Source organism: Muntiacus reevesi, chromosome 2, assembly GCF_963930625.1.
Source record: "Muntiacus reevesi chromosome 2, mMunRee1.1, whole genome shotgun sequence".
Lineage (NCBI taxonomy): Eukaryota > Metazoa > Chordata > Mammalia > Artiodactyla > Cervidae > Muntiacus > Muntiacus reevesi.
The window spans coordinates 219,110,400-219,127,583 of NC_089250.1; the positions used below are offsets into that span (position 1 = coordinate 219,110,400).

General features: G+C 43.5%; 1 protein-coding gene across 6 annotated transcripts in view; it reads left to right on the plus strand.

The window, feature by feature from the left end:
- Positions 1–17,184, plus strand: part of WWOX (WW domain containing oxidoreductase) — an 883,821-nt gene that overhangs the window by 235,228 nt on the left and 631,409 nt on the right. For 5 of the 6 annotated variants that reach the window (XM_065925068.1, XM_065925069.1, XM_065925070.1 and 2 more), the window contains exon 7: positions 16,386–16,571. The exons of the other annotated variant lie outside the window; for it this stretch is intronic. In XM_065925068.1, the coding sequence (XP_065781140.1) occupies positions 16,386–16,571 (186 nt within the window). The remainder of the gene's footprint in view (positions 1–16,385; positions 16,572–17,184) is intronic. 6 annotated transcript variants of the gene reach the window in all.

Consider the following 17,184-nt stretch of genomic DNA (forward strand, 5'->3'; position numbering starts at 1 on the left):
AGTCAAAATGTTTTTAAACGTACAACATTTCTACTAGTCAGGGAGGTTCGTTTTTCAGTTGCTTTGTCCTGTCACCTGAGCCCATCTCAGCCACGGAGAGGAGAAGCCACTTCTCAGTGGGGGCAGGAGAGAGCTTCGCTTTCCTCCTTGATCGGGGTGGAAGCGTGGTGTTGCTCTGGGTCGCTGAGCAGTGGGCGGGGACTGAGCACTGGCCTGGCGGTCAGGAAGGCCCAGCCTTCCCCTGACCATCATTTCCTGGGTCAGTCTGAGTCTTGGGTGTTGGTGCCCTAGGCTGCTCCTCGGGTCTCTCAGTAGCAGAACCACTGCTGCAGCCCGTGACTCTCCTCATCTTTCTGGAACTTTCCTGACTGTGCTCTGACACAGGAAGCAGGGCCTGTGTGGTGCCTCCTCCCCCATATGGGGGAAGACTTCACACCAATCTTAGCCAAGAGCTGCTATGACCTTTAAAGACCTGGGCACCAAAGAGATTTCAGTCCTGGGCTCCTCAGGCCCGTCTGAGGCTCAGGTGTCTCAGACCAAGCTGACGTGTCTTTCCGCTCATCCTGTGGACAGGTTTTCCATGCCGAGTGGCGTTCTGCATCAGGTCCACTTCTGGTTCCTTTAAAGCTCGTCCTCCCCGGTGCTGTGGGAAGCATGGGCTTGCTGTTCGGCACCCCCCGGGCCGGCCAGTGGCTTCCTGTCTCGCCTTTCACATGGCGTGGTTTTTGATGCAGTCACACTGGCCTTCTGTTTAGTTCTAAAGTGCTGCAGTCCACAGGGTCGCAAAGAGTCGGACACGACTGAACAACTGAACTCAACTCAGCTGCCTTTATGATGTTTTTTTTAGGCAGATGTTAAAGCTACTTTTTATTGCTGTTTTGGGGGTATTTCTTTTGGTATTCTGTATGCATGTTTTTTAATACAAGTTCTGTGGCCACCAAGATGGTGCATGCCTATTGTAGAATATTAGGGGGAAAGAAGGATAAGCATAAATATGAACATGAAAATTGTAAAGTTTCCTGGCTCTCCATTAGTTTGTCTTTATTTCTTGAAATATTTTTACTGGGGAGATTTTCAAATACACACAAACAGAGAAGAGGTAAAATGGACCTTCCCAAGTCTTTCACTCATCTTCTGTAAATATCAGCATACGGTTAGTTTTGTTCAGTCTGTAGCCCCTTCTTCCTAGATTATTTTAACGCAAATCTGAGATGACATAAATATCCATGAATGTGCTGTGACTACCCCTCTATTATCGCCACTGTCCATATTTTAGAATATTACCTTCTGGTTTTTTTTTTACTTCCAATAGAATTATAGGCATTCTATGTGAGAAGCATTAAATATGCATGTGTATAAATATATTTTTAAAATATTTTCGAAAAAATGTCTCATTCCCCAAGATTCTCCATGGTCATTTAGTGGAGATAGTAAATTAGCAAAATAATACCTTAGGTTAGAGAAAGTATAGTGAATAATATGTCAAGGAATGAAACAGATTTTTTAAAAATTTTTACCTAATCTTTTAACAAATGGCTAAAATTCACATGGTGAGAAATAAATTCAACTTGACATGGTAAAATTCTAATAATAGGCTGAAATAATGTCACAGACTAAAACCACATAGCTTTGTGTAACCTAGCAATTGTCTAAAAAAAAGAAATGCACCCTTATTTTCTCTGGACTGACTCTGTCTAGCTTGAGTCCCAGTTTCCATCCATGAGGACCTTGTAGGAAAGAGGTGAACGGGCTGAGGGGCTGTGAACCACAGCTGCCCCTGTCAGGGGAGGAGGGAGAAGCTAGAGGTCATTTAAGTCATCGTGAGAATGTAGAGCAGTCTTCTCAGAGCCCAGGGAGCTGGCTTTATTTTTAATTCATGTTTGATTTATACACTTCACACTGCTTTGAAGTATACAGTTCAGTGGTTTTCAGTATGTTCCCATTCAAAAAGAAACTTCATCCCCGAACCATTTGTCGTCATCCCTCTTCCTCCCTCCCGCCCAGCTCCGTCCAGCTTTTGACAGCCATGCATCCTTCTGTCTCCCACTTTGCCTGTCCTGCAGACTTCCCGTGAAGGAGTCACGCAGGGTGGTGGTGTCGATGACTGGCTTCTCTCAGCCAGCGTTGATGAGTCTGTCATCTTCATGGCTGAGTAGTGCTCCACCGTACGGGTAGACTGCACTTTGTTTATCATCAGCGGATGGTTGTGCGGGTGATGTCCTGTGAACCTTATGTTTCTTCATTCTGCCCCCTCCCCTGCCCCGGGAAGATTCTGTGATACTTGGAGGCTGAAGGTGTCAGAAACTAGGCTGGCGGGGACAGTGAGACCTCACTTTGGGGAACAACATTCTTCCCAAGACCCTTTCTGAGCCCCTCAGAATGTGTGTCCCCTGGGACAGGCCCAGTGGTCTGTAATCACTGAGGAAGCAGGTCTCCTGGGGAGAAGTTTTCCAGAGCACACACCTCATGGCCAACAAGAGGCTGAGTGACCCTTGTCTGGTTTAAGAAGAGGGCGTTAGCACAGAGTGACAGCCCAAATCCAACTTGGGCTCAATTATTTTGTAAAGCTCTTTGTTGATCTGACCTCCCGCAACCCAAGGAGTAATTCTAACCAATCAGTGCTGGCTCCCCTTTGGCACCAGAGTCCACTTGCTTTACAGCTGATGACAGAGGGGGCCACACGGCTCCCCATCTGAATTAATCCTCAACTCTGGGGCCGCTTCTGCTGTTCCCTGGCCAGGTTGTATTTCTTCATTAGCCATTCCCAGGGCCCAGGGAGCCCCAGAGGGTGTCAGAGCACATTAATTTTTATCATAACGTGGAATCCTTCAGGTCTGAATGGCAGCACACGGCTGTCAGGGGCTTTCTGCACTCCGTTACAGCCCCATATATCTCTAGGCAAAACAGGAGAGAGCCCTCATTGGCACGGGGATGTACAAAATGCATGACGCGTTTTTATTGTTTGAGTGACTTGACCATGTGCTTCAGCACTCTCCCCAGGTAATTTTTCTTTTTTTCCTTTTGGCCATGTAAGCCCACCTCTGCCACCCCGCATCACTTCCTCCCTTCACTGTAACTGCAGAAGGTATTTTTAAAACAAGCTCTCTGCATAATGGTAGTGAAATCATCACCTGGTACCTGGAGCTCTTCTATAAATATATAAGAGATGAGTATTCCCATGGTTTTTTCATTTTCCAGCAGAATGGATGCCTCCACAGTATTGCAAGAGTCTGTAAATAATGACTTTGTAATGCTCAATAGGACATTCATGTCCATAAAATATAATTTTAATTTGAAGGAATGCTGATGCATTTCTGAAAAGGCTAGTTATTTCTGTGTTGCCTTTATTTTCCCCACTTATCAGCTGAGTAGAATTCTTAGAGGGATGTATCTAACTTGGAGAAGATGCCCAGGCGTTAGTTTACTAGTGAAAGTGAAAGTCGCTCAGTTGTGTTCAGCTTTTTGCGACCCCGTGGACTTTACAATCCATGGAGTTCTCCAGGCCGTTCCCTTCTCCTGGGGATCTTCCCAACCCAAGGATGGAACCCAGGTCGTCCGTACTGCAGGCTGATTCTTTACCAGCTGAGCTACCAGAGGAGTGCTGTCAGCAAATGCCAGGACCCCCTCTGCATGAGCAGGCACTGTGTGGTGTGGCTGTAAGGACCCCCCACAGAGAAGTCGTAGAGGAGATGGTTTCTCAGTTCTAAGAGTCAGTCCATGCTTCACTGGAGTAGCATGTGATTACTGCCGGCTCTAATCCTTCCCTCAGTGTCCTGGATAATTCTGATTTCTTAGTAATGGGTATCGTTTAATAACCCCCACTGCTGGGCAGCCTTGTTGCATATGAGCTCTGTGAGCTACAGGGCAGAGTTTACCAAAATTCACATTTTACCACTCATGTGTAAGATTGTTATTGTTGTTCAGTTGCTCAGTCTTGTCTGACTCTTTGCGACCTCATGGACTGCAGCACACCAAGCTTCCCTGTCCTTCACCATCTGCCGGAGCTTGCTCTGACTCCTGTCCATTGAGTCGGTGATGCCATATATCAGATGGACAAATACTGTATTAATCTTAACACATACCAAATTTTAAAAACCCAATCCAGAGCAGCAACTGACTTAGCTGATATTTTGGCAATGTAGAAGGCTGAGAAATACAGATGAGTTGGTTTATAATGTTTTAAAAAAGTAGAACATGCAAGTGTTCTATAAATTGGAGAAAAATTAGGAAAGTGGTACGTAAATGATTATGTCATGGATTATGCTGATAAAGAGACTCTTTGGGTTAAAAAAAAACAACACAGTACTGACTGTATGCATGCAGTGCTTTAAAAAAACAAGTGAGAATATGTGTGCGCGAAGATGCGGAGAGCTTTCATGGTGATACTTAATTTTGAAGGATTCTGTAATTTGAGGACCTTCTGGTGTGTCAGGCACGGTGCTGAGTGTTGGAGTGACCAGATGCAGGCTCAGCCCTTCAGGAGCTTCTGGTCCTTGTGGTGACTTCTTTCATGTTGTGTGTGAGAAACTATGGGTCATAGAGGAAAACAACCTCAAAATAATGCCTTAAAGACTTAAATATAAAACCATGACACCATAAACTCCTAGAAGAGACCATAGGCAAAACATTCTCTAATATAAATTGTAGCAGTGTTTTCTTCGGTCAGTCTCCCAGGGCAATAGAAATAAAAGTAGAAATAAACAAGTTGGATTAAGTGCCATTGGTGGTATAATTATCCAATTGATGCTTTTTTTTTTTTCCTAGAAAGCCCTCTCTGAAGAGACTATGGGGCTTCCCCTATGGCTCAAGAGTAAAGAATCCGCCTGCAATGCAGGAAACACAGAAGGTTCCATCCCTGGGTTGGGAAGATCCCCTGGAGAAGGGAATGGAAACCCACTCCAGTGTTCTGGCCTGGGCAATGCCACCGACAGAGGAGCCTGACGGTGTATAGTCCATGGGGTCGCAAAGAGTCAGACACCGCTGAGCAGTGTGTGTATTCCTGTTGTACATCTCTCCCCCCACTTCAGAATCGGTGAGGGTAAAAGTGTGCTTCTGGGATTGCATCTGTGTCGATGGGAAATGTATATTCAAGACAATGAAAAGGAGGAAGAAATTTAAGGAAACAACAAAAACAAGAGTGTTGCCATTTCCTGTTAAGTGTGTGTACTGATGTTCTGGAATTCACTATAAGAAGTTGTAAATGGTGCATGAAATGAAAAATTCCTGATGATCCCTGGGGAAACACCCTGCCCTCGACTCTTTTCCTGCTGATTCATTCAGATTATTTCCTCTTTTCCAACTTGAAAAAGTGTGGCTAGGTTATCTTGATAGCAGAATCCACTCTGGGTTAATTATTTTAAAATTTGATGATGTCCTTCACCGTCTTGAAGTATGCAAGTCCTTTTTTAACATTTAGCAGCACAGCAGCTAGATGGTCACTGACTCCCTGAGCTGATGTTGAGTTCATGTGTTCACATTTCTCTTATTTTACTTACTTTATTTCCTTTCATATTTATTAAGGATCTCGTCTCCCAGAGATATTGAGTAAGGGCATGGAAAATGATATATAGGTATTTTCTAAATGTGGGGACAACTATACAGATATTTCATGTCTCTACATTATTGTTGAATGTTATGTCCCCAGAGTGTAGCCCAAGGTCCAAAAAACAGGCAGCTTAAAAAAAAAAAAATGCCTGTTTCAGGTACCCTCTTTCTCATGGCTGGTGCTGGGCATTTTACATTTTTCTCTAATTCTCACAGCTATCAAGCAAGGTAAGTATTACTTTTTAAAAGTGAAGTCGCTCAGTTGTGTCCAACTATTTGTGACCCCATGGACTATAGCATACTAGGCTCCTTCGTCCATGGGATTTTCCAGGCAAAGGTTCTGGAGTGGGTTGCCATTTCCTTCTCCAGAGGATCTTCCTGACCCAGGGATTGAACCTGGATCTCCCATATTGCAGGCAGACCCTTTACCATCTGAGCCACCTGGGAAGCCTTTATTTTTTAAAGAAATATTATTTATTTGATTGTACCGGGTCCTAGTTGTAGCATGGGGGATATTTCATTACGACATACAAACCTAGTTGCAGCATGTGGGATCTGGTTCCCTAACCAGGGATTAAACCCATACCCCCAGCATTGGGAGTGGGGCGTCCTAGCCACTGGACCACCAAGGAAGTCCCTATTATTTCTTTTATTTCATTGTGCATTTGAGAATCTGATGATATATTTATTTTTTCTAGTGCATTCTAGTAAATAAGCATTTTTTAAAGTTTGCCTGTGTTCCACCTGAAGTCATCCTGAATTTTACTAGGGGCATGAACGCCATAGTTTGGGCAGTTGAGGTCTTGCTGGGTCACTTGGTGGAGGCTGAGGCACCTTCCCTGGGTTGGTGTAGTTGTAGAGGGAATTACTATGGTCACTTTTATGCTGCCATCCTGGAGCTCAAAATAAACCAGCCCTTGTTTCTTTTCTTTCTTTCTTTTTCTTTTTTTTTTTTTCCAGCCCTTGTTTCTGAAGCAACGATCCACTTTGGAATTCTATAGTAATTTCTTTTTTCCTCTTCCTTTTCTGGAAGTAAAGGACAACTGAACACCAGGTCAGACTGATCAACAGTTGCTTTTGGAATTTTGCATCCTCAGACCCTCTCTCTTGAATTTCAGAGTATTTCCAAATAGTATGAATTACTGCATCTCACTGGAGAGATGCCCCAGATGGTGTGCCCTGCTGTTTCAAGGAGGAACTGAAAAGAATTTCCCTTTACATAACGTTCCACTTAGCTCATTCTTCTGCTGTGCCTGCACTGGAGTTCCCCAAAGGCACAGTTGTGTTAACATTCTACGGGGTGTTTATTTAACCTGTGAGAATCTGTCTCATTTTGGGGGCACATGTTACAATTCAATTTACAAATCTTCACTGTAACTCAGCCCCGTTATGGCTCCTCTCAGGTTCTTTTTATTTTTATTTATTTATTATTATTTTTTAAAGGGCTTACTTCTCTGTCTCAGGCAGTGACCTCTGATTCTCTGGGTCTTATGTCTCTTTCTGTTCCCTTCCAGGCTTCTCCAAATTTAATTTCTAACCTGGTCCTGTTCTTGTTGTTGTTTTGGCATCTTTGAGATCTTAGTTCCCTGACCAGAGATCAAACCCAGGCCACCTGGAGTGGAAGCTAGGGCCTTAACCACTGGACTGCTATTGGATTCTCAGGCTTTTTTTAAATGCCTTTCTCATTTCTCAGATTTGAAATTATGTTATCTGATTCTTAGGTTTCTTGAGACAAAATCAGTTTGGTCTTATCTCCAAAGCGTAAGTAACTCTCTTTATTAATCAACTAGAACAAACACACTTTCCTGTGCTTTCTTCTGCCATCTCTGATGTCATAATTGTTGTAAAGTGTGGCTGTGTCATGGCTTATAGACGAAATGGCATTGGAGAAACGGCCTTGATTTAGGTGAAGCATTCTGGTCTGTACGCCAGGCTTCCTTCTTACCTGAAGGACGACCCTGAGAACAAGCAAGACCCTGCAAACAAAGCGTGCAAGACCCTGAGAACAAAGACCTCCTGATTGCTGACAGTTGTCTCCTGGAAGAGATAACAGTTGTCCCATGGCAATTGTGGCCTCTGGTGGAAAATGTTATGTAATGTAGGAATGGACAAGGCCCAAACAGAACTGTAGGCCAGGCTTCGGGAGATGCTGCCCCTCGGAAGCTGACGTTCCATGTACAATCAGCATGTGAGACTCCCTGGACTTGGGTTGTTGCCAGTTACTCATGAGCCTTCCTAAGAGTCGGCATTGTGGAGCCTGGCAGTGGGTGTTTGTGGAGGATGCCGATGCGTTCTTGGCCCCCGGTGGGTCAGTATTCCTGCGAACTTGGTTCCTTGGAAGGGCCTTGAAGCCCAGGGAACTTGGGAAACAAGTGTACTTGACTTCCGTTAGGTTCACCAGTTTTCTTGTCATCTCCTCTCAGGTGCTCGGCGCTCTGCAGATGGCCCCAGAGATCCAGAGACAACTGGGGCCAAGTGATGCAGTTAGTGTACACACGCCACGCGCCCCAGGGGTGTGGGCAGAGCTGTGAGAAACACACAGCTCACTGGTTCTCCTCCATTGTAATATTTCGGGGTATTTTAGGTATGCTGAAATTCACCCATTTAGTCGTGTGGTTCAGTGAGTTGTGGCGAGCGCACACATGCGCGCGCACGCGCGCACACACGCACGTGCGTGCGCACGTGCACACACACACACACACACACAGAGTCATGGAGTCACACAGTCAAGATATGGAGCGGTTCCTTCACCCACTCAACTGTCCCTGTGCCCCTGTGAAGTAATTCTCACCCCTTACACCCAGCCCTGGCAACCACTGAATTTTTTTTCCCCCTGTCCCTAGAGTTTTGTATTTTCTGGAATGTTATTTAAATGGAGGCATTCAGTATTTAGCTCTTTGAGTCTGGCTTCTCTCATGTAGCATGGTGCATGTATTAGTTATCTGTTGCTCTTAAATTACCCCCAAAACTTAGTGACTCCAAACAGCAAATGTTTATTACTGCACTCTATTAGGTTTCTCTTGCTATTGTAATAAATTACCACAAACATATTGGCTGAACAGAAAGCATATCCAGTTGCAGGAAGGTATATTTCCACCAGCTTTATACAATATAATGAAAATAGAATAATACTATAAAAATCTGCTAATTCTAAAGGTAGAAAATTAATTTCTCCTTTAAATTTTTGCTACTGGTAGAGTTTACCACATTATATCTCATTCTGGTTATTGGTGATCTAGTTTTACGCATTTTTAAAATGTCTTCATCAGTTTCTCTGATTGACTCTTAGAATGTGTTTCATCTGGTCCCAGTATCCATGATGGATCAAGTAAGAAAGATGTCACAGGTATTAGGGCTTCCCTGGTGGCTCAGCAGTAAAGAATTCACCTACAATGCTGGAGATGTGGTTCACACCCTGGCCTGGAGGAGGGAGTGGCAACCCACTCCAGTATTCTTGCCTGAAAAACCCCATAGACAGAGGAGCCTGGTAGGCTATAGTTCCTGAGGTCTCAAAACAGTCGGACATGACTTCGTGACTAAACAAAAACAATGCAAAAAAGCCAAAGGTGGCAAGACTCGGTGTGGGCTTTTGCAGTGACTAGAGCTAAAGGCAACAGAAGCAGAAACAAGGAATAACAGAGGTTGTCTGAGCTCGAGTTCCCTGGAGATCAGACTTGGGACAGGGGCGTCTGCTCACATGATTTACTGGGGGAATGCTCTGAGAAGGAGAATGAGGGAAACAGGTTGTATATAGGTGGAGACTGACCCACAGGGAGCTCTGGAGAGTGGATCCCAGAGTTGGTCCTCTTCGTTAGGAGAGCATCTGGGTGTGGGGCATGACTTTCCAGGTGTGATGGCACCCATCACTCAGGGACAGTTTTCTGGGAAAGGCAGTGCTCTCGGCCATTGGAAGTGGGTACACCGGGGCCCATAAATGAGATTTATCCTGACTGTCACACTTCCATTGGACAGGTAGGGGATTGGACAGATACTAATAGTAGCTGAAGGCTCTAGAGTTACTGGCTTCTCCCCATGGGAGAAGATGGGGTAGCACACGTTAGCAACGTTTTCATCCTCAGGTGACTGGCTGGAGAGTATCACCCTCTGCGGAAATACGGGCGTCAGGAAAGCAGGGAGGACTTGGGGAGAGGAGGTGAAGAGTTGAGGTTTAGGGTGGGTGAAGATGAGGTCCGAAGCTTGGGAGGGGTGTCAGCTGGTGCTATAGGCGTGAAGTTCACCTTGATATGCGTGTTGTTTGGAGTCCCAGCCTGGATGAAATTGCTGTAAGGATGAGAGTTTAGACTGAATCAAAGGAGGCTAGAGATGGAACTCTGGTTGAAGAGGAAGGTCTGGAGGAGGCAGAAGTTGAGGCAGTGGTGGCATTAGGAGGAGGTCTGAGAATAGCCTGTGTCTTGGAATCTGAGATAGCGAAGAGGACGGGGAACTGGGGAGGAGCCGGGGCCCTTGTGACAGAGAAGTCCAGTTTCAACAGAGGGGAGGTCACTGGGTGCTGAGACCGAGAAACCATTGCTTCCCAGGCCTCCTTGAGAGGTCCTGGGCAGTGGTGCAGCAGAAATCAGTTACTTTGGTGATGAGAAGAGAGATTCAGATGAGGGAGGAGATTCTGAATAGAGATGAATATTTCAAAACCGTGGATGGTCTGTAAATGGGAAGAGAGAGGCTTCGTGTAACTTGAAAAGGCCCCAATGTCAACTAGACATTTCTTGCTCTCTCTGCCTTCTCTCTTCTATCTGACTTCCTTTCATTCATTTTCTTAACCATTTTCTTTCCTGATTTTTCTCCTAATTACTGGTCTGAGCAGTCTGTTTAGCCTGATGGGCAGCAAGAATGAGTCAATAGAGAGGTTGAAGAGGCCAGAAAGACGGGATCGTCAGTGAATGGCATGCTTGAAGGCTGCACACCTGCAATTAAATAATGTTTTATGTCACTTATTCCTGTTTTTAAGAAGGAGGAGAGCAGGAAGAAAATGTGGAGATCAGCTGTCTAAAGCCTTTGGACTCCGACTCCTTTCTGTGTATTGTCAGCATTCACTGCTCCTTCCAGTAGGAAGTCTCACTTGAGGCTACTCTGGCTAGAAGCCATGGTCCATGGTCATTCCCACTGATGACAAGTAGCCATACCCACTGGTAAATCTCTGGAACTCCACCCTCTTTACCATGGAGCAGTACTTCTCTGGTCCAAGGCATGTATGTCCCTGGAGGATGAGACCCTGCGCTCAGAGAATGCCCAGAGAAATGTAGGCGGGCGTGTCCTGACCGCAGAGAAGCAGCAGCACCCGCTGTCTTGGGAGCTCCAGTTCTGTACACACAGAGAGCAGCCCTGCAGGTTCCCACCCACCCTCTACGGACCAGAATCCATCAAAGGAGAAGAAAAAAATCAGTCCTTGAAAATGCTGACTAATAGCATCAACTTTGGAATTGGAATGATACTATTTTTGTTTTCATTCTGTCTTTATAGTTTGAACTTTCCTTTTGATAGTCTGTAAATATTCATCATCTCAGAGCCTTTTGAATCGCAGTGGCTTTTAGTTGAAACTGAGCAAAATGTGCCATTTGAATAATAAAAACCTCATTAAAGTGAGGTGAAAGGAATTCTTTTCCTTTTGTACAAGCCAATTAAGTGTCTTTACAATTTAAAAAAAAGTCTAGCACTTTATAGTTTCATATTCCATAAGCCTGTTTTTAATTAATAGAGGGGACAAGCTTTAGGTACGCAGTATGTATTTTGCCTCTGGTGTCATACAATTAACATTAATGAAGCGTATTTTAAATTTGGTGAAAGAGCAAAGGGTTTCCCAGGTCCTCTGTGGGCTCCTGTGTCCAGACTGAGGTCTTAGGTGGCAGGTTTCTTTGTTTGATGTTGTGTGCGTTTCCTTGAGCCAATGCGCAGGCTTGGATAGAGGTAACTACAGGAGGTGTTGTTACTGAGAAATGTGCTGCCAGCATCCCAAATACCCAGCCCGTCTTAAAGATAAGAAAACTCTGAAAAAAAAAATCACCTGTGAAGAGTTTTATTTTTTCTTGTGGCTAAAAAGGAAGGGTCTAGAGACAAAGGGCCCTAGTGACGGCCCCTGAACCTGGCAGCTGCCTTGCGAGATCCTGGGTATTTGCCTGGCACATCTTTGGGTGGGGTGTGAGCTCCAGTTCTCATTCAGCACGTAAGTATAATGACTTGACTGAGCTAGAGTTTCTCTCAGCACTTCCCTGTAGCCATTCTAGGGAGCTTATCTAATAAAGAAAGTATTGAGTAGTATTCTTGAAGTCAGATGATTTTTTAAAATTTCATCTTGTTATATGTTATATTTCATTCTCACTCACTTATGTGCGTCTTTATTTATTTTACCTGTTTCTGATACTTCACCTGACCATAGGAAATCTGCTGCTAATCGCTTTTTTCCTAACCATAAATGGAGATAATAACACACATCATCTAGGGTTCTGATGTATAGAAAGCTCTTAGTAAGTGTTTAACCTATATTTAACGTTCGGAAAAGGAAAAAAAAAATAGCAACTCTGAAAAAGTAGACCAAATATTTGAGATGCAACCTGAAAGGACCACATATTTAAGTCATATATTCACTTCTCCCTCTTAACCTTTCTCCTAAGATTTTTTTTTCTAGTGTACATGGCCTTATTTAAAAGCATGGGTTATTCTGGCTACAGATGAGTAAGTTCTACTTTGAGTTGAAATGGATGTGATGAATGTTGTAGATAGACCAGATGCCTCAAAGCATTTTTGCCCACCTCTACAAAGAACAATTGGGCTTCTCTGGTGGCTTAGCTGGTAAAGAATCTGCCTGTAATGCAGGAGACCTGGGTTTGATCTGGGTTGGGAAGTTGCCCTGGAGAAGGGAACGGCTTCCCACTCCAGTATTCTGGCCTGGAGAATTCCATGGTCTGTATAGTCCATGGGGCTGCAAAGAGTTGGACACGACTGAGCAACTTTCACTTTTACTTAAGAGCAATTGGGCTGTTGAGGGGCTGTGAATGGACAACTGTAGTGGGCATCATATGGGAAAAACAGATGATTTATTATCAAACGCCCATGATCTCAACCACATCACCACATTTAGGTTTTATGTAGGTGATGAGTCAGAAATAAATCAGACAACAGAGAAAAATAAACGATTTCCCTATGAGACTTCCATAGCTCAGTGATAATAAGGTTTGCATGAACACCTTTTTTAAGAAAAGATCTAAATGATTTAAAATATACTCATATTCATGGCATAGAAGACAGTATTGTTAAGATGTCCATAATCCCCAAATTAACCTACTAATATAATGCAAACTCTGTCAAAATTGCAGCTGAAATTTTTGTAGAAATTGAAAAGCTGATCCTAAAACTTTATACATGCTTGTAAAGGACCCTAAATAGCCAATGCATGCTTCAAAAAGAACAAAGTTGGAGGCCTTCTATTTCCCACTCTCAAAATTTACTGCAGAGCTTCAGTAATGAAGACTGTGTGGTCCTAGCATAAGCATAGACATACAGATAATAGGATAGAGTCAAGATTCTATAAATAAACTCTTAGAAGTGGTCAGTTGGTTATCAGCAAGAATGCCAAGATAGTTCAGTGGGGGAAAGAATAGTCTTTTCACCAAATGATCTTAGAACAGTTGAATGTTCACATGCCACAGAATGAAGTTAAATTGCTTGTGTTCACTATGTATGCAAATTAGCTCAAATGGAATATAGACCTAAATGTAAGAGCTAAAACTGTATAAACCACTTAGAAGAAAGATAGTATATTTTTGTGATGCTGGGTTAGGTAGTAGTTTCTTAGATATAAGCCAAAAAGCACAAGTGGCCCCCCTCCAAAAAAAATATATATGTGTAAATTGTGTTTCATCACAATTTAAAACTTTTGTGTTGTCAGTGATACCATCAGGAAAGTGAAAAGACAACGCAGAGAATGAGAAATTTTGCATATTGTCTGATAATAGACTCCTATCCAAGATATATAAAGAACTTTTATAAATCAATAAGATAATTACCTCCATTAAAAATTGGCTCAGCACCTAAATAGACAATAGGTGTTTCTCCAAAAATATAAATTGCCAAAAAATACATAAAAACATGCTCAGCATCATTAGCCTTTAGAGAAATGCAAATAAAAATACACTGAGGCACCACTTTATACTCACTAAGATGGCTTAAAAAAAAAAAAGATAATGACAAATATTGGCAAGAATGTGGAGAAATTGGAATCGTAATGTGTTGCAGTTAGAAATGTAAAACGGTGCAGCCACTCTTTGGGAAACAGCCCCACAACCCCTCAAGAAGTTAAGCATAGAATTAACTATATGACCCAGCAGTCCCATGTCTACATATATACTCAAGAGAAATAAAAAACATATATTTCCACAATAACTTGTAAATGACTGTTCATAGCAGTAATATTCACAGTAGCAAAAAAAAAAAAAAAAAAATGGAAAAAGCTGGAATGTCCATCAACTGGCAGATAGTTCAGTGAAAACATGATATGTCCATACAGTGTGGGTTTTGGCCACAGAAAGCAATGAAGAACTGATAACCTGGGACAACATGGATAAACCTTGGAAATGTTACGTGTAGTGAAAAAAAGTTAGCCACAGAAGACCACATGCTGCATGATTCCATTTATATGAAACACCCAGGATAGGCAGATCCATCAGATAGCAAGCAGATTAATGGTGTCTTGGGGATGGGAGTGGTTAGTGACTGTTAATGGATATGGGGTTGCTCTTTGGGGATGTGAAAACATTGTAAAATTAACATTTGATGATATTTGCACAAATTAGGAATATATTAAAAACCATTGAATTGCACACTTTCAAAAGGGTAAATTGTATGCCTTGTGAATTGCGTCTCAGGAATTTTCTAAAGAAATCCATGCATATAAAGAAAATTTGGACAATAACAAAAACCATAAAAAAAGAGGTAAGCAATCTAACAATATCCTACACATGCAGAGCTAACATTTTTCTGTACTTCCTGTTTTGCTGCCTGAATGTATAAAAATCTTGTTTTTTTTTTTTTTGGTGGGGGAGGGAGGGATATGCATCAGACATATAACATTTAATTTCCTGCTTTTTCAGTTGACTTGAGAAGTTTGGGAATCTCTGACTTAATCATTGCTGATTATCTAATCTCTGCTGTTGAATTTTAAGTTGTTTCTAGTTCATATGCAATTTAATAATTCTACCTCATATATATATATATATATAATTATTACTCACCTTTGAGGATGAATCTTGGAAATTGTACTAGTTTGCTAGGGCTGCTGTAACAAATTACTGCACACTTGGTGGCTTACGGAAAAGCAGGAATTTAATTTATCCCAGTTCTGGAGGCCTAAAGTCTGAAAGCAAGACGTCTGCAGGTGGTCCCTCCTGGATGCTCTGAGGGCGGGTCCAGTCCACGCCCCTCACGAGCTTCTGGTGCCGTGGGCACTTGTTCACCCCCGTTTCTCTGTAGATGCATCTCTCCAGTCTCTGCCTGTCTTCACAGAGTCTTCTCTGCGTGCCTTCTGTCCTTCTCTTCTTTTGTAAGAACACTTGTCATTAACATTGAGTTTTCCCTTATTCCTGAGTGATCTCATCTCAAAATCCTGAACTTAATTAACATCTGTAAAGACCCTTTTCTCCAATAAGGTCCCATTCACAGGTTCCTAGTGAACCTATCTTTTGGGTCCACCATTTAATCCATTACAGAGGCAGTGGCATTTGGAGTGGGTAGGAGGTGGCTGTAGGAACCCTCTGCCCATGTGTAGGCAGAATGGGGGACAGAGTGAAGTAGGTCAGAAACAGCAAAGCAAATATTGTTTATTAGCACATCTATATGCAGTCTAGAAAGATGGTACTGATGAATCTATCTGCAGGGCAGGGATAGAAACTCAGACATGGAGAGCAGACTGTGGACACAGCAGGGAAGGAGAAGGTGGAACAAACTGAGAAGTAGCACTGAAACCCGTGCATTCCCGTGTGTAAAGCAGGGAGTTAATGGGAAGCTGCCCTGGAACGCCCGGAGCACAGCCGAGTGCTCTGCGGGATGAGGGGGAGGGCGGGGACATGCGTATACCTGTGGCTGGTTCACGTTGATGTGTGGCAGGAACCAATACGATTTTGTCGTTATCCTCCAATTAAAAATAAATACATTAAGAAAGAAAACAGTAATAAAATTACCAAATGTTACTTTGCTTTATATTGTCATCATTCAATAGAAATTCTGAACATTATCAATGATGAAGTATTTTCCTTTAGAGGTACGAGTTGCTATCCTTTGAACACCCCCCACCCCCGCCACTTCCAGTGTACCCCATTGCTTGGAAACAGGATTACTGGGTGAAATAATGTAGATACTTCTAGTTCTCATGAGATAATGAAAATATTAACGCATGATTTAAGTATTCTCAACTTAATATCCATGGCATGGGAGTATATAGTCTTACCAGCTTTGTACAAGATAATGTAAATATAAATAAGTCTGCTCATTTAGTAGGTAGAGGAAGCACAGATTGAAATAGATGGTAGAACCTGTACTCCACGCAGGGCGACCAGCTCACCCCGGTTTGCCCAGCACGGTCTAGTTCTGGCAGTCAGAGTCTCGCGGGCTAGGAACCCCGTGGTCCGCAGCCGCTCAGCACAATCGCCCGCTGAGAGTTCAAGCCCTTCCCCAGCAGAACTGTCTCAGGTGTGACATTCCCAGCTGTCCCATTTCCAGCTGCCTGTAATCTGCAAGATAGTGAAGAATGGCTATTCCCAGGAGGCGGGGAGCATGGATCTCCTTGGTTTCCGAGTGTTTATTTCTGCATAGCACTGGGATGTTTTATTTTTCAGGTCACTTCACGTGCTCGTGTGCAACGCAGCTGTGTTTGGGCTCCCCTGGACCCTCACAAAGGACGGCCTGGAGACCACCTTCCAGGTGAACCACCTGGGCCACTTCTACCTTGTCCAGCTCCTGCAGGACGTCCTGTGCCGCTCAGCCCCTGCCCGGGTCGTTGTGGTCTCCTCGGAGTCCCATAGGTGGGTTAGAATTGGACGTTCTTTTCACAGGCACCCTTCCTTTCACCAGCTGATGGTCCCCACCCCCAGGTTCACTTTCTGTTTTTTTTTTTTTTTTTTTTTAAGTTTTTTTGAAATATATGATTTTGTTTATTGTTGGCTGTGCTGGGTGTTTGCTGCTGCGCGGGATTTTCTCCGGTTGTGGCGAGTGGGGAGCTCCTTTTTAGTTGCGGTGCTCAGGCTGCTTGCTGAGGTGGCTTCTCTTGCTCACAGACTCCACAGCATGCCGGCTTCTGTAGGTGCCTCGTGGGCTTCGGTCCTTGGGACTCACAGGCTCTAGAGCACATACTCACGAGTTGCGATGCACGGGCTTAGTTGCCCCAAGGCACGTGGGATCTTCCCGGATCAGGGATCGAACCACTGTCTCCTGCATTGGCAGGCAGATTCTGTACCACTAAGCCACCAGAGCAGCCCTCTGTTTTTGAAAATAATTTTCATTAGTGCTTCTCCAAAGAGTGTGTACTCAGCTTGGCTCCTGAACTTATCAAGGTTTTATTTATTTTTTGTGATGGTGGGCGATTGTTTAGGGGTAGTGTAGACAGCACGGTAGATGGTTTTTATAACTATACTTTAA